The 24,637-nt window shown below is 33.5% G+C and overlaps 2 protein-coding genes across 2 annotated transcripts in view; both read right to left on the bottom strand.

Annotated features, from left to right (window-relative positions):
- The window catches only part of LOC123674262, a 47,808-nt gene extending 41,247 nt beyond the window's left edge, over nucleotides 1-6,561 (bottom strand). The window contains exon 1 of the mRNA XM_045609225.1: nucleotides 6,197-6,561. Coding sequence (XP_045465181.1) covers nucleotides 6,197-6,219 — 23 coding nt within the window. The 5' untranslated portion in view covers nucleotides 6,220-6,561. The remainder of the gene's footprint in view (nucleotides 1-6,196) is intronic.
- Nucleotides 6,562-17,164: 10,603 nt separating this feature from the next.
- On the bottom strand, nucleotides 17,165-18,204 carry LOC123673262. Its single transcript, XM_045607737.1, has one exon. It carries the CDS (start codon nucleotides 18,062-18,064, stop codon nucleotides 17,165-17,167), a length of 900 nt encoding a protein of 299 aa, XP_045463693.1. The 5' UTR covers nucleotides 18,065-18,204.
- Nucleotides 18,205-24,637: the final 6,433 nt, after the last annotated feature.

The raw sequence follows: 24,637 nt of genomic DNA, 5'->3' as shown, positions 1-24,637 counted from the left end.
TCACGGTCACTAATTCCAATGTTAACATAGGTTCATGATAATATTCGAATGGTACGGCATGACACGCATATTCGATATGTATTTTTTCTCATAAATGGTTTTCTGGGTCATATCTAAATATAGAGGAAAAATTTCACCCATATAAACTCGTGCTATCTCATTAAGGATTTCAATAACCCAGCTCATCGACCGATTTGAAGTGATGGTATTAATTCATTGAAAGCGATGGATTATTTTACGCACTGTTGGATAACGCAATTAGAATGATAATAACAAGTAAACCAACAGATCTTCCTTGTTGGAACATCTACCTAATTGCTAGATCTACATGGTGGATAGATCCACCGAATTGGTAAAACTACCTAGCCCATAAATCTAGATATTTATTACACAGATCTATCTTGCCCATATCAGATACACCTTGCTTACATATCAACATTCGTTTTCCTATTTCTCATCTGATTTTCAGAATTCACAATTTTTCTATTCATATGGATATAAACCCGAACCATAGACATAGCAAAAGTTTTATCCGTCAACGAACTCAACTCAGATATCCAGATCTTACTCCTACACAGAAAATTTCTCTAATAAAACATTTCATTAGAAAGTTATTTTACACACTGGAGAGTCGTCCCAAATTGTTTGGAACCAATATCGGCTCAATATTTCAGAATTACAAACTTTTGCCTGGTGCTCCACTAGAAGAAGAGATCAAAAACTATTATATAATCAATTTTGCGCTTGTTCCAGTATTAGTGTCAATTGGTTGAAAATTTGAAAAAATCTTATCTCAGAAACTATTGGGCCTAGGAAAGTAAAATTGATTTTGCTGATATCCGGGGGGTAAATATTTTATTTACGGGACAGCCTGTACATTATCGAAAAACTCAATTGCCATAGAACGGTGTAGGGTTAAGGGTATTGCAAATCTTCAAATCAGTTCATTATTTGATCTAATTATATAATTTAAATAGGTCAAATTCTTAATATTGTTTCACTTCCATGCACAAATTTAGTACATTCTCTCTTGTTCATAGCCTTAGTTCCATGTTTGTCTTCTCTTAATAATTATTTCACTTAAAGATTTATTTCCAAGTTTGCTTTGGTCTTCCTCTCTTCTGTATTTTGGCTTCCTATATTTGTTTAAAAGGCTTTCGATGTTCACTCTGTTAAAATGCCGCACCAACTTAGTTATTTTTATATATCAATTCGTGTAACGAATCTGTCTCCTAGATCTTGACGTATTTTTTAATTTCTTAATTCATATATTCGCTCTTCTTAGATATTTCATTTCCAAAGCTTGGTTGTTCCCCCCCAAGGCCCATGATTCACGTGAAAATGTCAATATCTCTCCATTTGCTGCCTTATACAGGGATATTAATTGGTGAATGAGCGGAAGCTAAGGGTAAATCGAGGACACTGAGGCGATTAAGAATAGATTTGAAGGGTCAATCTCTCTTCATAATCAAGATACAGTGTTATTGATTTTGTCAATTTCTTCAATTACCCATAACTTTCAAACCACCCTATATATTTTCATGATATTCGGTTCGTTTATTCTCTGGAACAACAACTTCATACAGACATAGCAAATGAATTCATTTTTCAGGTCCGGCCTAGGAAAAATTGATAAATAATATTCAACCCAAAAAACACCCTGTATATCAAAATTTCTTGAATTTGCTAGCATATTCGAATGAATGAGGAAAAATAAAGAAAGCAAGGTATTTCTGTGATTTATTAAAATTATCAATACCTTCCCTGGTGATTTGTGCTTCATCGCTAAATAAACATCTGTATCGATTTCGCAATAGCCACCTAAAACCTAGTCGAGCGATTTCATCGCCTAACTCTAAATTCTGAACTGTTCCTATCTCTACTAGATTTATTGAGTATCAAAAGTTCGATAAAAACTTTGCTCCCTATATTTTTTTCTCTTTTATTCGAATATCCTATCAAATTCAAGAAATTTCGATATACAGTGTGTTTAATTAATTACTATGATTTCTGTATCGTGCGTAGAATTTTCTAGTTATTTTCTTGATTATGACCTGACTCAAACTTCCTCTTCTGTCTTGATGTGGAATGTTTCTGAAGTTGAGGCTTAAAACACGGTTGTTATTCAATCTGTATATCTTTCTCAAAATCTGGATCAATTTTTTGCTTATTTCAAAGACGAATCTTTTAACAGAAGAGATATTGAAAAGTAAGGAGCGTTGGAGTACATGTATTACTCACGAAAGTGACAATATGTCGACGTAGAAAGAAGTTGAAATTAAAAAATTTGTGTTTTACTGGGTAGACCACGGAATTATTGACTGAAATGTGAAGAACCTAGTTGAACAAAAATCTTCTCATCACAAGAGATATAAAAGCATGCGATTGTCTCATTAGAATATAAATTCTGCGATTTCTGTGTCGATGGAGTTGTTCAATTTGAGCTGATTTCATAGCACAGAATGGTACAATGGCACGCCTATCGATTCTCTCGATGTTGCGAGATACTGCGACAATTCTAAAATAGTCCAATGAAATACGAGAAGTACCTATTGGGACGAAAATTGCTCTTTTTACTGCTTCTGCTCCCCCGTGTCCCCACTTTTATCAATTGGTGGGTTATATGCTCATAAAAAACAATCAATGCGTTCAAATTCATGTGTAAAAGTGAATATTTTATTTGCGTACATAAAACTTGAATATTAACCCTTTAACGTCGTCGTGCGGTCACTGTGACCGCAGGCCAATTGCGATCGACGACTATTTTCATCCTCTTTTATAGTATCCCCTGCAGCAGCACTATAGTCCGGTCAATTTAGATTTCTACTCTTTTATCTGTGATTTAAACGAAAAAATGAGAGTGAAGGAACATAAATTCCCAACTAGCTGAAAATGAGTAAAATTGTTCAAAACATAATTACAAACAGTACCTGAAAGTTCCCTATTATTCCCGTGTAAGGAAAAAATTTTATTCAAGGTCAAAGATCAAAAAATGAGTTTTTCGCGATTTTCAGCAAAACGGTAAGTTTTATCATAAAAGTACCTCAGACAAAAATTATGAATTATAAAATTATCTATAAAAAATGTAACATCAGTTTTTTTTCCTACGAGTCACCGTTTCTGAGATATACCGATTCAAAAAGTTATAAAAGTTATTATCGTCATAATATGCATGAGTACGCCACGTATAATAATAATAATAATGATGCTTCTGTGTTGATGATTATTGAAACAGCAATAGAGCAATTCAATTTGACAAATACAACTATTGTTGTTGGTGAAAATGTAGACTTACTCGTATTACTTACTTCTCGAACGCCAACTGAAAAACTATTTTTTCTTAAAACATCAATCAGATATGTATTCATCAAAAAGTTTATCTACTTTTGTAAAGTGTCAAAATCATGTACTTTTTTTACACCAAATAACTGGCTGTGATACGACATCTGCATTTTATAGGAGGGGTAAAATAGCAGTTTTCAAAATGTTCGAAGAACAAGATTTTGTTCAATGTGCTGAAGTTTTTAAAAAAGTAATTCAACTCAACAAGAAGTTATCACCAACGGCATCCACTTACTTCTTTCTATGTACGGAGCTCCTAAAAAACGACCTGTTTAGATAATCATCGATATGCATGTTTTGTTAAAAATACTAAAAATAAAAAACAAGTTCAATTAGCTTGTCTTCCTCCAACCTCAGTTGCTGCTCATCAACATCTTTTTCGGATTTATTACCAAGTTTAAGTGTGGCTTGGTTATCAGCTAGAGCCTACAGAATGGGGTTGGAAGTTGGTCAACAATTTATTAGAGCCAGTTCAAACTTTACTCCCACCTGCGCCGGAAAAACTGCTGAACACAATTTTTTGCGACTGCAAAAAGGGATGCAGTTGCAAAAAAATTGTACTGTTTTGTTCTCTAGCATGCACAAATTATCAACCCATTTGGAAACCCATGAAATATGTATTGATGGGAGATTTTTTTGGTTCAGCTAAAAATCTCTAAATGGAAAGATCTTATGGAAAATGTTTCGAAAAAAAGTTGATAGTTTTGAAAAGGTAGTACATTTATTCTACAATCTCTTTCATTCCCTTTACCTTTGTGGTGGAGGGGATCAACTTTGGATCAATTTTGTTTATTATAGCCGGTCTATATTCTACGGCAAAAAAATACAAAATTTTTGTGAGAACAAGTTTTCACGATTGATGGTTCTGCAATCGAATTTAAATTTTCGTCGAAACTACCTTAATAATATTATAATATCAACGTATCCTTTTCATTAATAATTCACATTCTTCTGTTTCGATGTAAGTACACTGTCAATGAACATTTTGAATTTAGATATCTGCTCTTTCAACCAAAAACAACAAGAACAAATAATTTTGCCATTTCCAAATGATCAATGATAGTATTGATATCAATCATGTATTGAAAACAAGTAAACGTCAGATATTCATGTGAATGATTAATGGAACGAATATGTCAAGGTAGTTCAGATGAAAAAAATTTAAATTCGATGGAAGAGCCATCTGTGACGAATCGTGAGTATTTGTTCGAACTAAACGCTTGAAATTTTCTCTATAAAATACGAATCTGCAATAAAAAACAATTTGAAATGGGAATCGCCATTTCAAATTCCAAAGTTGGCCTCCGTCGCCCCCACAAGACTGAATTGAATGAACGCCTTAAAACCAGCAACTCTTATTCGAAAAATTTTTCCGTAAGATGTTTCAATTACAAAATTTTTGACTGATTCAACATAAACAATTGACCCGGTACATTTATACATATGATACATTTTTTTTTATAAGTAATCCTACTATTATATTTTGGTAAATGGTAAATAAATATATTGAAATATATATTATATTATTATATCCACTTAAGAGGGGTTTATACCTCGTGACTTTCTCGTGATCTATTCTTGTCTCCTCAGCGTTTTTGACATCTCATCACTTTTCAGGTTGAGTAAACCAATCTCAAACGTTCCTCTGATTTACCAGTCTTTTCTACCACATGCAAGAATTCAAAATACGTTTTTAAGTCTTTATTTTGGAAAAAACGCATTTATAGTCTTCGACAAGACTTTTTGGATAATATTTTCAAGTGGAAATTCCTTAAGAAACAAAGGATTGTTGGGAAAGTTATATCATGCATATATTTATTTCTCAAAAAAATATCATATTATTCTTTTTTTTCCATTTCAGAACAATTAATTGAAAAGGATTTTCCGCAATGACGGGCTTTTCAAAATGAATAATAGTGAAAACCTCATACAAATCGATGGTATTTAGCGTAAAATAAAGGGTACTAATTTTTGAACTGATCGCTCTTAATAATTTTATAACACCTTTAAATATTCATTTTCATATTATTACAGTCTGTAATAACCAAAGCAGTCGATACTTCAAACTACAATATGAAACACCAAATGTTGTAAATATTTCATAAGAATATTCGAAACTTAACAAAAAAGTTGATTAATTCTATTCAAAATAAGTACCTATAATTTTTCGAAATTTGCGAACATTGAATTCAAACCATACATCAATGTTTCAATTATTAGATATTTTCGAATCATTTGATATAAGATAAAACAAAAAAAAACAAACTATTTTCAACCAAACCTTTTTCTAGAACCTAAAAAGAAGTCAACGAAATTCAAATCAACATCAATTGCAACATAACATTAATCTTTTCACTTGAAGAATCCGATTGAAAAATTTCGAATAGTGAAAATAATTTATAAAAAAGTGAAATCGGTAACACGTAATTGACAATTTGCCTACCCATGTTTAATATGTTTGTTTTTACATATGTTGCTCAAAATCAATTCTCAATTATTCAGGTCAAAATTAGCATATCACGTATTATTAGCAATTGCAACCACGAAAAAAGATTTGAAAAAGGAAAAAAACAAGTTATCAGAATAAAAAATAAGCATAATAACAATAACTGAGTATTTCATAATGATTATATTCCCGCGATAGCTAGCACAATCAACGTTATCAAGAAAAACTCTGTATACCGGCATGCGGTATCCGGCTTCAGATCTAACCCCTTTCACGATTCACAACAACACATAACCTCAAAACTCTCCGTTTCGCCCCCCTAACCCCATTCGCAATACCGATAATTTGGTCAAAGGTGAATGCAATGAAGATCAAATTGATAAGCGAACAATGAAATTATTAACCTACCTCGGTGTACTTGTCGCTGACATGATGGTATTGATTTCCTAACTTTACACTCGCGAAATCACGCAGTTCGATATTTTCAGCACATCGCGATACTATGAGGGTGGTTTGAGTTTGCCAACGTATTGGAGACGTCTTCCTCGCTGGACCCCCACAGAATAATGCAAGGACCTGCGCCCTTTTCCTGTTGGAACGTAAATCTCTGCAGTGAAGAAGATTTAATATTATGATCGGTATCGGTTAAATTACTGTTCTGTTCTTCTTTCTTTCGTGTATGGGTTATGTGAACTATAACTTGTCGACTTTGGCATCTGGATCAATGAGTGAATATCATACGGAATTAATATGATCGTTGTTTTTGATTGTTGTGTCGCTTCTAAATTAGAGTCAAATATTCAATCTGTTCATGAATGCACTAATACGGAATTGTTATCGTGTTGAAAGATTAGAATTTATTCTTATCTATTATTAGGATTCAAGGATATCAGCAAGTGTTATACACAACGTTATATTCCTTTATTTTATAACTTCGAATTTGGAACAAACGAAAACAAATTTTTTTCGTGATTTTTTCACTGATGATGGTTCGAGTTAACTTTTTTGCCTGCTTTTCTATGTAGCACAATTTATTAACTACCGATTTTGTCCTCTTTTTCAAGAGAACAGCATGCTATAATCAGGGGTACATACAGGGGGGGCATGGCCCTCATGGTTGAAGACAGGTTGAATGTATTGGCATTGATGCATATACATTGAACCATTTGCAGCAGTATTAATGTTGAAAATATTATCCAAAGATACACTAGTCAAAAAATAGGAGAATAGAATTTGTTATTATATTTTAATATTTGATTATATGTTTTCATTTAATAGGTGTAGTAAAAAGGAATTAATTATTTTTCCGATAGATGATAGATGGCTTTAGTTATCTGTATTTGGCGTTGTACAAGTCCGATCGGGTTTCACTATATGGCGTTAGAAAGATGAGATTTCGCACTACAAAAACATTCTGACTGTTTTGTGATGAGTTGACTCAGTTAAGTTTGAGTGCGCCACAAAGATGGACACTAGCAAAAAGAAAATACGCTATATTTTATAGTTTTTCTTAGATAAAGACAAAAATACCAGCCAGGCGGCTGAAAATGTAAATAGTATTTTTGGACCTGATACTTTAATAGCCAATCACGTGCAATTTTGGTTTCGTCGATTCCGTTCAGGTGATTTCGATGTCAAAGATGCACCATGCACTGGAAGGTCAATCAGGGCCGCCGCCAGGAGCGGCATACCGGACATTTTACCGGGGTGCCAAGACTTTTTGCACCTTTAAGAACTACGTCGTTTTTTTGCTAAAGATTTATAAATGGAGCGTCATGCTTTCAAACAATGCAGGATGTTTTGATAAATTCGACAAGGTGATTTTGAGTTGAAAAATACGATTTCATATAAAATTGAAAAGCTGCCTGAGAGGAATAACAGAGGCCCCTTCAAAGAAAATTCAGATAAATTAGACAAAACAGGGCGGTTAAATTGTATTTCGCCGGGGTGCTAAAATGTCGGGCGGCGGCCCTTAGGCCAATTGTCGAAAATATCGATAAAAGCATGGACATTGTCGAGTCCTGTTTCGATTGCTCATGATTTTGAGAGTGCACAATAAACCGTTTGGAACACTATTTGCATAAGGCTGATCTCAAGAAGATGCTAGATGTGTGGATACCACACGAGCTAACGCAAAAAACCGCATGGTCCCAATTTCCACTGCAAATCATTGCAGAATCGCAACAAAATCGCCCCATTTTTGAAACGCTTGGTACCTGGTGATGAAAAGTGGATCATTTATGACAACGTCAAGCAAAAACGGTTGTGGTCGAAACGAGGTGAGCCTTCGGAAACGGCCAGGAAGGTTTTGATGTGTGTTTAGAGATTGGCAGGGAAATATCCACGAAGAGCTGTTCCCCTAAGGCACAACTGATAACTTCGAACTGTAGTTATCGAACGAAACAGCGCATAATTGAACCAAATTGGATCATTCTAACTATGGTAATTGAAGTCTTCCTCAAACATCGTCTGGATCCGCCCTTGGCTATAATTGGGCTGAATGTCTGTAATTCCAACATTTTGTGGAGATGTTTTCAAATAATTTAATCGAATTAATTGTCCGCTTTTCACACAAAAATGCTCAACGTAATATGCTGGAGACTTAAAATTTTCAAGGTCCGATCAAGGGGAGGGCTTGGGTATTCGGTCGCCTAAAGCGCCAAACTTCAAGGACCGCATTTCAAGCTTGATCAACAAAAATGTATAGAAATTCAATGCACCGAATGAGATTCAACTTGAATTAACATAAAAAATCATCATGCATTCTTAACTCAGGGTGTTGCGAAGGTGGCACTTGCCACAGGCGCACGGCGAATGTAGTCTTCCAAATGGTCAAGGTTTTGTGGCTTATCCGCATAGACCAATGACTTTACATTGCCCCACAGAAAGTCTAGCGGTGTAAAATCACAAGATCTTGGAGGCCAATTCACAGGTCCAAAACGTGAAATTAGGCGGTCACCAAACGTGTCTTTCTATAAATCGATTGTGGCACGAGCTGTGTGACATGTTGCGCCTTCTTGTTGAAACTACAGCTCCTGGACATCATGGTTGTTCAATTCAGGAATGAAAAAGTTAGTAATCATGACTCCCTACCGATCACCATTGACTGTAACGTTCTGGCCATCATCGTTTTTTTGAAGAAGTACGGACCAATGATTCCACCAGCTCATAAAGCGCACTAAACAGTCAGTTTTTCTGGATGTAACGGTGTTTCGACATACACTTGAGGATTAGCTTCTCTCCAAATGCGGCAGTTTTGTTTGTTGACGTAGCCATTCAACCAGAAGTGCGCTTCATCGCTAAACAAAATAAAATGGACGTAGTGCGCGATACGTATTCCGCACAGAACCATTATTTTCGAAATAAAATTGCACTATTTGCAAGCGTTGTTCAGGAGTGAGTCTATTCATGATGAATCGCCAAACTAAACTGAGAATAAATCACTTGACAGCTGTTAAATCGGTCGCCATCTTGAACAGTAATGCCAACTTAAAGTTATAAACCTCGAAAAAAATCACCCGTTATGTATTTACGCCTACCAACGAGCGATGCTGAGGAATCTGGAAACAGAATTTGCGTACTAAGCCTAAAATAATCACAAGATCAACAAAACTTTAATTTGTGGTAAGAAATAATATAAATATGGCTATGTTCAAGCGTGCCCTTATCTAGTCATAAATATATCTGTTGGGCGTTGGCATGTTTAAAGGTGCCGCATTCAGATCATAAATATTACGGTCGCACATCGGCATGTGTTATGACCCCTGTTTTCAGGAGTTTTTTGCATTTCATCAAGCTTGTCGGTATTTCTTTGACAAACGGTACCATCTATTTTTGAGTGAAGTGAGGCTTCTTTTTCTTTGATACAATTTCGTAACGATCAGTTTTTTAGATCTTCAGGAGTTATCTCTTTATATGTACCTATATGAAATGTGTATTTCAATGGTTTCAATAAAAATAAGTAAATATACGGGATGTTCAAGAATAGTTGCGAAAAAAATTAGGAGGAGATTCCTTTTCAAAAAATAGGGTGGGTCTTTCAAATAAACTTTTTTTCTGAGCCCTCCACGCTTAGTTACAGACACTAAAGATGGAGCCCGAAAAGTAGTAGTAGTTTTTAATCTGTGAAAAGTTGATAATTATTTTTTTTTTGACATCCATATCATATTTGTAGTAGTTCTCAATGAAAATACCGTTTTGACATCAAATAATGAAATTCTTCAAATCTCTGAAGTAGAAAAGGCATATATTTTGAAGAGGGGGCTAATTTGCTTGAAATTTTTTCGATTATTCGAATCGTGAGGCAAAGAAATGCAAAGATGGAAGATAAGTGAATTTAGTGGGGTATTAAAATTAAGACCCTATCAAGAAATCGCAGGAGTTATTTATAGGAATATTGTAAATTTCGTTGAAAATACCGATTTCAACAAAAATAGATTAATTTGATTGCAGAATATTATTCTTAGATGATTTTTGCAGATACACAGCCAATAACGCCTGAATTAAGAGATTGAATCAGAAATTATTCCAATGAAAGTTTCCAAGTCTACATAGGGGACAAAGGCTGCAGATGTTAAATGTGGCCTTGCAATTTGATTTCAAAATCATTTCAAGGTCAAGTAGAAAACTTTTCAATAGAAAATATACATGTTTCTTGGCAGGAGCTTATTCATAAAAAATAATAGAAATATTAATTTTTTTCGTTTATTCGATGAATTAAATCGTTGTGGGTATATGAAACGTTTCATTCTTAGAATGGTTATGATTGAAATTTTGAACACACAAACTACTAAGCATATTAATTTGAAGAAGTGAATACTCATAAAAAAACAAATAACCAATCAAAAATATTTTTTTTGATTGTAAGATTAACACAAAAATTAAATTAATAGCATATTTCATCACACAAAAAAAATAATAAAGAGAAGAGAGACAGAATTATACTAAAGACCATTAATTTAGAAACACAACCAATTCAAAATTCACAATTATGTACTAATGCATCATCTGGTAGCAATTCGACATGCGGTGAGATTTTGAACACGATATCAACTCATGTCAAGGACGTAGAAATATGGGGGTACTGGGGGTAATAACCCCTCAAAATTTCCTAAATATAAAATTTCAGAAATCTCGCAAAGACGAAAAACGAAAATTTCTCCATAAAATGAACCAATAATAATCATTTCACTTTCTTTGAAATCAACACGGCAGTAGAAAATCGGACTCTTCTACGTTTTATGAGTTTATTATAGCTTTCAAGATGAGTACTCTTATTGTACTACGAGTTCGTCTTTGTACGAGGTTTATTATTTTTCTTTATCTATCAGCTTTGTCGGTGTCGCTCCTTATTTGCCTTCTGTAATTTTTGCATTCGTCATCGGTATACACTGACCGTTGTTTTCTTTTTTTTTATCATTCTCTCGTCACAAAATTTCAATATGTTGTTGAACTGAACTGAGAAATTCGCATCGAAAAATTGTCTGGACTGTGCTGTACAATTTATTTTGTTTCATTCAAATTGCAATTCATTTGTGAAGACATCAGTTTTGAATTGACTACAGGGTCTTCCTAAATTGAAGGTGAAAATGAAAATAACAGATTTCTCGGATGATTTCAAGAAAAATGTCCTATAACATGATTACTTTTGACAACACTTTATTTTTGAGATACAGGTGTTAAAGTTCAAGTTTTTCTGCCACAGCACCTTCCCTTCACAAGATATTTAACTTGAATTGGCATAGATATTCCAATTTGAAGTTTTCATCATGTGATATCCTAATTTTTAATGCAAATCTACAGGGTGAGAATTTTCTGGAAGGGTCCCCGCTTCCTTCCTCCATTATTTTTTTGTGAACCACTGGTAGTTTAGACAAATTTAAAGAGGAACTCTGGTTCAGTACACAGTACTTCACTTTTTGGTTTATTGTAGTTTTGTCTGCAATCGATTTCGAGAAAAAATTGAAACTAATTCTCAGGAAAATCCAAATTATTATAACTATCCAATTAGGCAGCTGTGATAAATAAATTAATTATAAGTTTTGGTACTTATTTACCAACTCTGTAGCAAAGATTAATAAGGATTCGATAAACTGGTTAAGCATCACAAAAAAGTAGGACTACAAGAAACACCCTGTATCTCGAAAACAAAGCATTTGCGGGCTCATATTTATGGGATATTTTATTTTTAAAATTATCCAAGAAATCTCTCATTTTCCTTCGTTACTTCATTTTAGGAAAACCCAGTTTAAAGTGAGATGGTGAGAACAATCGAATTGGTAATAAAAAAAAATATTTCTAGTAATTTGGCTCAAACTTCGTTATCAAACCTCTTTTTCTCACATTATAGATATGACTAAACAATGTCGTCAAAAAAAATATTTTTTTATTACCCCCTCAAGAAAACAAAGATCTAGGCCCTTTACATGTGTGGGGTTCAAAAACAATCTCAAAACAGAATGAGTAGTTTCATTGGTGAATATGTTCATTCGGAATACAGAAACGAATGGTTCTATGAGAAATAACTCTGAAGTACTTCATCATGACCATCTAAAACCATGAATCGTTTCATCTTGAGAGAAATTCATTTTATGGAAACAACGCAAGAGTTTTTACATTTTCAAGAACATTAGATAATATTCCCTAAACAAACTATAGTATCTATTCGAAAAATTTACTTGGCCTTGAATCAAACTCCAAAGTCACATTGGATCGAATCTTACGAGCAGCTGCATTTATGACCTCTATATACATTTTCGTTACCTCAAAATTATAAATCCAAAAATTTGATACATAACACTTTTTTGGAAGTATCATTCGATTTCATAGCATTTCAAATTGTGAGCTAATTCTAAATGTAATTCTATAATAAAAGAATGGAATTTCATGAAATACCTATAGGTATTTCCATCCAAAAGATATTTCAAAATTATTAATGAATGAGAATTATCCAATTGTAATTGTCCTACTTGTTCTCATTGTTCAAAGCAACTCTGGAATGAGGAAAAATGATACACTTTGAATCAAAATTTGTAGTTTCTTCTCATAACAGTCTTTTAACAGATTTTTACTAAACTGAACAATAAGCATACCACTGTTCTTCCCTCTCCCTTACTGGATAACTTAATAGGCCAACAATCATCTCTTATCCTAAATATCCCGCGTATCATCCAGCAACACCATTTAAAATTGCATTTTGAAATTATGTACACTATAATATTCGTATGAGTTAATTCTTATTAACGGTTGAAGTTAGGGTTCTTCTGAAGATACTGATTGAAAAAAGGGTAATATCCAGATCAAGGCCGAGGAACTTGAAGATGATTCTTCCTAATATAATCGAATCACGCACCCTTGTTTCCCACAATATTAGTTTGGTCCAGTCCTTTTATTGATTTCCACACTGACTAATGGCCTCTTAAAATACAATGGTAATTTTCGGCCTACCTCACGAACGTTATCATTGGTTCACAGCTACTGCATTTATTAATCAATCAATAATTATGGTATGTGACATTTAATTTGCATATATGTATATCTGAAATAATATCCTCATTTTAAATAATAAGCTTCCAAGCTTATCTTTCTGGAATAAAAATACTTCTTCCTCCCACCGTTTTTCCTGGAAGAAAATACATAATCACATGAACTTTGTATAAAAATACCTAGAGTTTCTTACTTTCCCAAATTCTCAAATGATACTAATTCTCTTTTTTTTTGAGCGCTCGTTCTCAGAAACGATCATTTCGAGCCGAGAATGGCTACAAACGATAAAGTTCGACTAACAAATCAAGAATCTGTACTCAAATTTGATTCTGTTTGTCCATAGGTATGTAGGAAAACTTTCGAAGGAAGGACCAAAAAACTTGAAAATTCAGGGTTGGTTCGTATCTTGAATTCCGCAGTTGAGTTCGATAATGGGTAAAATCAGACTACGGGGTTATTTGAATATGGCCTTTCCAATTCTGTTTTTCTGTTAATTACAAAACTGTATAATAAATCCAAATTAAAATTTTCAATTGGATGTACAATGGCAAATTCAAGCCTTGTGGAGAATTTCATGTTAATCACGTTATGCTAGCCATAAAAAACTCGAAAATTATATGAAAAAAGAACCACTGAATTTATCCGTGACATATATAGGTATAACTGACAGAATTAAGATTTTTCGATGTTTCGATAACTAAATTTGGCGTTTCATACCTATATAAGAAAAACGAACAACTGAAAACTACATAAATGAAAATATTTTCAATTCAATCTATGAAGAAAGAATTAGAAATATGAAATTTGATAGTTTTGTTGGTTCATGGATTCTGAACAACCCCAACGAACAAACAATTACAATTCATGAATAGTCAAATTTAGATATCGAAACACCTAATTTTAGTTTTTTCTTTGTTTTCCGGAAGTCACAGACTACTTCCACACAGTTAGAAATTTCGAATTTTTCCCGGATAACACTTAAAGTTTTCATTTTTGGGAAGGCCCTTTTTTATACGTATAAATGACTGAAAGAATAAAACATATATTCCGGAGTAACTGAATTTGTGGAGGTCTGTGAATTATTAGGGAAAAAGATCATTGTCGCAAACCCCAACATGCAAATTTTCAGGACAAAATTATGATTAATTTTCCATGAACGTCTAATAGGACATCAGGGTGAATCACCCTGTATATAGTATACTCCTGTCTGAAAGAGTACTGAAAAACTCCTGACTTCACGTCAGTGTTCTCCTTATTATTTTATGCATTATAATATATATTCCGTAATAAATTGATTCATTTCATTTAATACTGCAATTTTCAAATTAATTACAACAATAAAATATTCTCTTTGAAAAACAATATTTTCCTTATAAAACAGCATGAACAAATATGTATTTACTAATCAACGATCCAGAACATTTAACTTTCTTCTTTGGAACTATTTTTCTCTTGGTGCACCCTGACATCGTTTTGGTACTTGTTCAACTCGATGATCAAGTTTTTATTTTCACTTCTTTTCTCCTTCAAATTCGTAATGCATTGCTTTATCAATTCATTATTTTCACTCATTTTCTTAGACAAAGAACATCTTGTTTTTAGCCAGTTCTTCATAAGAACAGACGAGGGAAGTGTTGATTCCAGCATTTCCTTATTAACACTGCTATTAATAGAAAGACTTATAGTTTCTATTGTTGACTTCAGATTAGCCACCTCTAACTCTATAGAAAATTTTTCATTTTCCTCTGCTTCACACTTCATTTTGATGCTCTCAGTCAATTCAATCTCTTCCTCTATTTCTTGTACGATATTTCCTACATTCTTGGCACTTTCTTTCTGTTTTTCCAAATCCTGGAACTTTTGTTGAATTTCGCAAAAGCTCTTATGGATTGAAATGTTCTTTTTCTTCAATTCATCTATCATCATTTGCTTATTTTTTAACTGTATTCCCACATTTTCGATACATCTCCTCAATTCCATGCACTCGATCTGACTGTTATGAATAGCTTCCCGAAGAGTTGAGTTTTCTGATTCAATCGTCGAAATTTTTTGATTATTCTCATTCGATATCTCTATATTTTTTTCAAGCTCATCTTCTGAAATTTCGGATTTGCTTTTCATCGAAGTTATTGTGTTTTTCAAATAATTGTTCTTTGATCTAGATATTTCCAGCGCCCTGGTGAGCTCCAAAATTTTAAGATTCGACTCGTCAATATCTTTGACAGCTCGCTGTAACTGTTCGGTTTTACTGTCAGCTAAATTCTTCATTGCAATATATTCCTTCCTCGTATTTTCCAAATGAGTTAATTTTTCCATGCTTTTCTGTTTTCCGGATTCCCAATACTGCACACCAACGTTAGTCATTACTGTTTGCAAACAACAAATATTCTCGAAACAATACAATAATTAGTATTTTCAGGAATGTGGAGCATAGAGAAGAATATGTAGGTTATAATATGAGAGTTCCCTGACTTCCAGCTAGACTGTTGGTACCTTCGAATCGGTTGCTTTGTGTACCATACTCCCTGTTGCCGCATTTACCGTGTTGAAAGTAGAGCTTCCTGATTTACGGGAAGGGGCGTAATCAGAGTATTCAGTACAAAATTAACTGAATTCAATTAAATGAACGGAAAAAGGGAGGCTCGAACACAGAGCTAACCGACAAGTCAAAAAATGACCTCATTCATTCATGTGACTGAAAACTCGAGTTGTTGTTTCCGGATCATTTTTGAAATAAACAAATGAACCACTAAGGCTAAAAAGCCAGCGCGTGGTTCCGGATCATTATCCGCATTAGTAGTAAAGTAAGTAATAGTATCACATCAATAATCCGGTTTTGATAACAATTATTACTGGAATAAATTCTCATTATGATATTACGAATTATTCAAACTTGATGGATTTTTGCGTCTGTGAATTAATAACAAGCTTCCTCGGTGGCTTAGGGCCGGGAATTATAAGGGATGGTTAACCATTGATTGAATTAAAGCGAGCATCAACTGTCAAATTGCGGATTATAAACGTCAAATCGTAGATTGAGTTGGGATTCAACTGGAAGTTCACCAACAGGTGGAAAGAGTAGCGATTTTGTTTCAAAGTGAAGATTGAGGGCATAGATCAGATAAGGACATCATAACCTTACTTTCTTTTTTCATGATTTCTAGAAAATAGAAATGAACAGGATATCCCATAAAAATCAAGAAATATGTTTCGCCTCTTGCCATATTGGGATGATTTCCATAGTAACATTCTTGGACGTTTGCAAAAAAAATAAGTCAAGCTCAGTGAAACGTCATTGAATTATCAAAATGCAGTGCTTTTGTTATAAATATTGAAATATTTCGTTATGTAATCAAAACGAATACCAACTCGAGCTGCGCTCTCGTGATGTTTCGCGAACTACGTCTCGTTAATCACTATACCTTTTCAACTTCAAATTGAGACTAATCACATTCAATTTGAGATTAAACAACTTCAAAATGAGAATAAACAACTTCAAAATGGTTAGCACAATCAAATTGGGAATAAACACCTTCAAAATGAGAATAAACAACTTCAAAATGGTTAACACAATCAAATTAGGAATAAACACATTCAAATTGGCACTAAACAATTTCATATTGGGAAATGACATAAAAATTTCAATTTGATACCTACTTCAAAAGTATTTATAGTATATATTATAGGTATTAAGAATGGAGATTGTAAACTTTTGTATTGAGATTAAATAACTCCAAATGAGAAAGAAATGTATTGAATATTATGGGTAGAACTCAAAGTTTATGTACATTAACTTAATCTTACGCTAATAATATGAAAAATTTTTTTGGAAAATATGGAAATCAGTACCGAAAATTTTTTCTTATATACATATATTTTTTAAAAAAAAAATCACACAACCATATCGACTAAGTTCAAAACATCCGGAAAATATCTCTGTATGTGCGCCACATATCTCGCACAGTTATTGATATTTATTATGTTTATATTATCACGCAAAATAATTTCCAATTCACGCAAGCGATACTGGTTTTGAGGAAGATTTGTCCTTTCTTCGCCAGCCAAAATCTGTTGCAACCTTAGAGACATCGCTCTTTTAACTGCAGCTTTGAAACTTGACCATGCAAATTCTATAGGGTTCAGCATTGGACTATAAGTACTGAGCCTGAGAAGAAGATGGTCTTGAAATTCAGGTTCCTGGAAGACCTCTTCTAAGCCTGCATGGCAAGGAGCATTATCAACTACTAATACAACACGAGTTTGATAAATATTATAAGCAGCTCGTAAGCAGTTTCGCACGAATTCTTTTGCTTCTTCCCTTCTGAATGAACCCCTTCTTATTTCATGATGTATCAATCCCATGTTTCCTATACATCCAATGACATGAACATTAGCCCCACGACCTCCTGCTGAAATGTATCGACATCTGGTCCCTTTCTTAGATCGCCCTTGCCGTCGTGATATAAACAAATTAAAATTTGTTTCATCAAGATATGTTACTGGTATATTTTCTGATTGATAATTTAAAAGCTGTTGTACATATTCTTTTCTTCGTAGTTTTGTTTCACCACTATTCAATCTTTCAGGTTCTCTGCGTACATCTTTCAAAGTGTACAGCAATCCATCCAAATGTTTCCGCAAACACTCAGACGATACAATAATTTGGTGATCTGTTAGAAACTTTTGTCTGAGTTCTCTCAGCGTGATTTTATTATTTTCCTCCACATATTGCACTATAAATTCGCGATGTCCTTCTGTAATTTTTGTTCTCCTTTTTCCTCCACGTTGCATGGGTATTCTATCCTGATTTTTCACCCAGCGGTAAGCCGTCGAACGCTTCACTCCAATATTATTGGCCAATTCTCTCCAATCTCCATTATTATTATAAACTGCACAAATCTGCTTTTTGATATTCGCTGCTTCTGTTTGTTTTATATAACTTGGCATATTGATGTTATGTATATTAGCGCACTTATAAATTATCTGACCGGTACCTATATTATTTGACAATTCCTTTGAAGTATCAAATTTAAATATAAAGGTCATTTCTCAATTTGAAATTGTTTAGTCCCAATTTGAATGTGTTTATTCCCAATTTGATTGTGTTAACCATTTTGAAGTTGTTTATTCTCATTTTGAATGTGTTTATTCCCAATTTAAATGTGATTAGTCCCAATTTGGAGTTGAAAAGGTGAATACTTTTGAAGTAGGTATCAAATTGAAATTTTTATGTCATTTCCCAATATGAAATTGTTTAGTGCCAATTTGAATGTGTTTATTCCTAATTTGATTGTGTTAACCATTTTGAAGTTGTTTATTCTCATTTTGAAGGTGTTTATTCCCAATTTGATTGTGCTAACCATTTTGAAGTTGTTTATTCTCATTTTGAATGTGTTTATTCCCAATTTAAATGTGATTAGTCCCAATTTGGAGTTGAAAAGGTATAGATACTAGACTCATTTATATGAAAAAAATGTATGAAATTCGCAGTGTATAAAACAAACTCAGCAAGCTGTACCCACTTATAGGGATCAAGTGAACCTCAATACGAAACATGGAATCATCTTCATTGTAAGACCTCAACCAACATATGGATCGGCAGCATGGGGCTATGCTGTTACCAAAGCAATATTAAGAAGATAAAATCCAGAGACTCTAAAAATGGGTGGCTGAAAAAGATTTCCTGAAACAAGACAATATCCAAATAACAAGCTAAATAGAAGTGGTTGACTACAACCCTGTCGAAAATGTGATAGGATGCCAACCTTTCACGAACGACCCAGAGATCTTACTACGATGGAACAAAATTGAGTAAAACTCAATTTGAAATATTGAAAAAAGACTCTCGTATCAAAGACACTATCGACCGTCCTTAAGGTATTCATCCATGAGGATTCCCCCTGGTTAACGAAAAAAAAAAATTTACGTTCTAATGAATTACATCTTGTATTTGCTAAAATAGAGTGCTTTGGACTTCAAGACCACAAATACCAAGATTTCACACTTGAAATTAAAGTAAAGTAAACTATGTGTTTAACACCTCTTCGATGAAGATTTTGTCATTTTCCGAATTTGATTGATTGGTTTAGACCTACAGTAATTGTAAATTTTGTGGATAAGAAATATCTCCCGATATCTCGTGGAGATTAGAAACAAAAAAAAGGTTAATTCGGTACTAAAATCGATAAAACAACATTAATTCAATATTTCTCCCAATATTCCTTCTCTCATTATGGGTAGGTATCATTATAGTACACGCATGGAAGTTTATTTCATATATGCCATAGCTATCCATGAATAATGTATCAACAAACCAAACGTAAATATATGTATAGGTGTGTCATATGTACCTACATTGAGTTTGATAAATGAATCGAGTAAAGTAGGGAACAACAAAAACGATATTTTGTTATTTTCGTCTAACAGGATATTAATCTGAAAGATGTTGACTCTGGGTAAATAAAATTCCGCTAGTGTGGGTTGTCTGAAAAACCCAGCATGAAACTATTATCTAGGTCAGGACTCCCGACGAGCACGAGATAAATAAATGATGAAACGTTCCGTGATTTAATTCTCGGCTCTGCTTTCGTATCATCCATTTTTGATGGTAGGCTGAGCTTGGAGAATACAGGGAGTTGTCCCAGCGGGAACAATAATAACCTATGTGTTTCAACCCAATAGAGCAAGTGTTGATCGTATTAGATATTGATGAAATCACAGCCAGACTCCATGAGCTGCAATTACCTCTGGCTCAGCCTGAAACAAGCTTTGTCCATTGAGATGAAAAATTAAATTTTGGATTTGAAAATTGACATTCAGACTTTGCATTCTTCATAATTCAAATTTGAAATGTGAACTGATAATAAACAACATGTGAGTTCTTGCAAAAGTTCAATATTATTATTTATGTCAGATGAAATTCAATTTGTGACGCTTACATAATATTCCTATAAGAGCCATCGCTAGCCAATTTGCCGCCCTAAAAGAAGTCAACTCTCTAGAATGCAAAAAATGAATATTGGTTAATCGGGGTCTTCTACTGAGAGATAAAAAAAATTAAGGCACCTCTGAAAATTTTTTATAACAGGTCCCCGGTCTGCCATAATGAAACACATTTTCGATATTCGATATTATTATTCAACATATAGTTGTCTTCGAGGGCGATACAGCGATTATAGCTATCTTCCAACTTTTCGATATCATTTTTGTAGCACGATTTTCTTTCGCTTCAAAATAAGCCTCTGTTTTTTCGGCGATTACTTCTTCATTGGCGCTAAATTTCTTTCCAGCTAGCATTCTTTTGAGGTCTGAGAACAGGAAGAAGTCGCTGGGTACCAGATCTGGCGAATACGGTGGATGCAGAAGCAATTCGAAGCCCAATTCATGCAATTTTGCCATTGTTTTCATTGATTTGTGACATGGCGCATTGTCTTGATGAAACAGCACCTTTTTTCTTCAAATCGGGCTGTTTTTCAACGATTTCATCCTTTAAACGATCCAATAACGCTATATAATAATCGCTGTTGATGGTCTGGCCCTTTTGGAAGTAATCAATGAATATTATACCTTGCGCATCGCAGAATAATGATGCCATAACCTTGCCAACTGACTGTTGTGTTTTTTTTCGCTTAGGATTCGATTCATCGTGACATCGTGTGCAGTCCACTCAGCTGACTGTCGATTATAGACTCCGAAGTAAAATGGTGGAGCGATGTTCCATCCATTGTCACATACCGTCGCAAAAATTCAGGTTTATTGCACATAAACAGCTTCAAACACTGCTCAGACTCATTTACACTTTGTTGCTTTTGATCGACTGTGAGCTCTCTGCTACCTCGATCAACTTCACTTTACGGCATTCAAAATTATTTTGTGAACTTTTTGGATTTTTCCGTCGGTGACAGCCTCTTTTGGGCTGTTCATTGCCTTCGCCGTTTTTGGTGCTCATTTCACCTCGTTTAAAATTAGCATACCAATCAATTATGGTTGATTTTCCTGGTGCAGACCTCGGAAAATCTTCATCAAGCCAAGATATTGCTTCAACTGTATTTTTTCCCAGAATCAAATCCTTGCTGGATTTTATTCTGTTTTTATCAAAGTTCATCAAAAAGAACGCAGACAAGACTATCGAGGATATGAGTTTTAGCGTCAATAACTCTTAAAAAGTACTATAAAGGGTATTTCTCATCATTTGAGATATGTATATAAGTGTAATGCGACAAATTTGATAGTTTTTCTTGTTAAATTTGGCTATACTCCTTCCTGTTTAGATTATATTCTCATTCAGAACTTAGAACATATGAGATTTTTGTTGATTGAGTTAGAAATGCCGCCCCTGAATTTTGGCGACCTAGGTGACCGCCTATCCTACCAACCCAAGTGGATTGAAATTAATATTCCTATACTAAAACTCTTCCTAGGTTTCGAAGCAATGACCAATTAGTAGTAAAAAATTAAGAACTAATTGTGGAAATGTATTCAAAAATGTTATATGTTCATATAAAGGTGACTATTAGCCATTCTTCTCGAAATATATGGTCTTCTATTGGATAATTCCGATTGTTCGAGCATAATGAAGAATTTAGACATGGAGAAAGGTCAAAATTAACTCAATCTTAATTATTCTCTAATTATGAAGAAGAACTAACGCTCTAACGCAGAACGACCGAAGTTAAATAAACCAAATATCTGACTGTGGTTATCCATTGTTCTAGACTTCTACCAGTCCGATATTCGGTTTATTTAATCTTATTTATTTCATAATTCATTAATCCTGACATAACAACAATAAAATTTTCTTCAAAGTCTTCTTTTAATCGTGAATTCATCGAATAGAATGTAAAACCATCATGTTTCCCCCTAGACACCCCTTGAAAGAAAAATTATTTTCTTTTATCTCTCCCATGACGGAAATTAAGGGTCAATTCACAAAAATGCATCCAGGAAGGAGATCATTCTGAAGAAAGTATAAGGTGCGAAATAAAGGAAGTGGAATAAGTCATTGATAAGGGTGTTTTCCCTTCTTCTACCTCGTGGTCTCTCATTTTCTATCGACCCCATAGGGTAGACAAAGCGCCGCCGTGGAATAACGCTCCGTTGCCAACACTACACAGTTTTCTGCAAATTCATTGAAGATTCGTTCTTATTCAATTGCGTTGGTCAGGATTGAACTGAATGAACTCTCATAGAAGTTATTTTATATGTGTTGCTCATCGATTTTTTTCATATCGTTTTAACTGATGGCTTAAGAAATCAATGATATCTCAAATATCAAGGAAAATTATTCGGCAATTTCATTTCTTCCCATATAATTTCCACGATATGTTTGAATTCATGAGCTTTTTCAGAGCAATGAATTCCTCTGGCATTATTTAAAAATGAAACATGCGTTCATGGAATCAACATTCTTTATGTTGCTTCCATATGAAGTGAATTTTCTTGGAATATAAAATATTTGCGTATAATATTTTCAATATACTTTATGGCTGTAAATCACGAGAAAGTTTGAGTGTTGCATGTGAGAATTTAATTCTTAGACAAAGGGTATATTAGTAATTTAATGAACATAGGTTTTTCGAAGGAAAATATAATAGAATTGATCAAAATTTTCTGATGTTATACATATGCAATCTACAGGGTGTTTCATCGGTAAACGAAAAAACGTGGTCTTAGCTAGATTTACTCCATTTATTGGGTTTGTCTACCTTGGTTACCGATATACAGGGTGATTCATGAAATTTTCTCATTATCATAACAAGCGAACCACCCAGAATATATTCTTCATATTTGACATTCATCTTTCTTATTTAAAGCTTAAATGAGCCACTTAATTATCGCAACGAAAATCCAGGTATGGATTAACAAAAAATAATTAAACGGTTGAAACATTGAAATTTTGAAAATCCGATTTTAGATTTGGAAAGAGCACAAAAAACGGAACGAAGTGGCGTGATTCAAATTGAATCAGACATTTCGCGTCCTGTATTGAGAAATTGGATATCAAAAAGTGGTTATAAGTCATATTTGGTAATAAATTATTAAAACTATCGATTTCCATGTTATTTTGAAATTACTTACTATTATTAAATACATAAGCTTTCCTTTTCAATAATTTTAGACCAAACATTTGTGTAGTTACTAGGAATGTAATTTGAAAGAAAAAAAATCGCGAAATGTATGTATATCATTCAAAATTGAAAGTTCGAATATTTTATTGAAATAAATGAAAAAAATTAGATCAATTTTATAAGAGTTCATATAATTATGTACATCATGATGAAAGAAGCCACTGAATAGAACAAAGAGATACAAAGTTAAGGGTAAACAAACTACATGAGCTGCTCAAAATGTCCTCCATTTCAGTGTATAAATTTTTGTTCTCGTTTGAGAATATTTCGAACGAATTACATTAGGGTTGTTTTTCATTTCCTTGCTAGCTTGTATTCTTGAAATAAGCTGATTCCGATTATATGTTTCAGTAGACTATTTCTCACGTCTCAATTTCCACCAATCATAAACTCTCAATCTAGAATTAAAAATGGTTTCTTTTCTTTTAACACATAATTATGGCCTCATGAAATAGTCTTGTTTCTGGGAGTAATTCTAGATGAAAGAATGAAGTTTAACAAACAGATAAAAGAAAAGAGAATAAAGGCAAGACAATTGCACGGGAGATTGTACCCACTGCTCAATCCAAAATATTTCCTTAAAAAACAAGATGAAGATAATAAAAATAGTGCTAATACCGAGCATTACGTAAGCAGGAGTAACCTGGTATAATACAAAAGACAATAATAAAGACAAGTTGCGAAGTACACTAAATACAATAATTATAACAGCGGTTGGCGCCTCATGGTATATAAGCAACCACCAAATCAGAGATGAATTGACAATTGAAAGATCATGACAATAAGGAATTAAGAAAGATACTACAGATTAAACTAAGAAAGACAGATAAGAGGAAGTACCTCTTTCAAAGAACCAAATAGAAGAAAAAAGTTAGACAAAAGAAGGAAATTGGAGAAATGAAAGTAGAGGCGTATGGAATAAAATTCCAGTCCTTATACAAAAAGAAGACCTGAGGAAATAGTCTTGTCAAATACCATTCGGACATTTAATTTTTCCTATAAAAAAAATTGGAAGAACATAATGCAAAGTAATATTTTTTATAAACATAATAATGCAAAGTAATAAAATCCTCGATTTCGACTCGGCTTTTTGTTGCCACCAGCAATCATGATTTTTGTTGAAATATTACTTAGCAACGCGTTTTTTCGATTTTTTTCGGGAATATAAGATGCCCTCATGATAATATATACGAATATACCACAAATTTTAGATAACCCCAGACATAATAATCTTGAT

This window comes from Harmonia axyridis, chromosome 2, assembly GCF_914767665.1.
Source record: "Harmonia axyridis chromosome 2, icHarAxyr1.1, whole genome shotgun sequence".
Classification (NCBI taxonomy): domain Eukaryota; kingdom Metazoa; phylum Arthropoda; class Insecta; order Coleoptera; family Coccinellidae; genus Harmonia; species Harmonia axyridis.
This window is presented reverse-complemented; position numbering and strand designations above follow the sequence as displayed.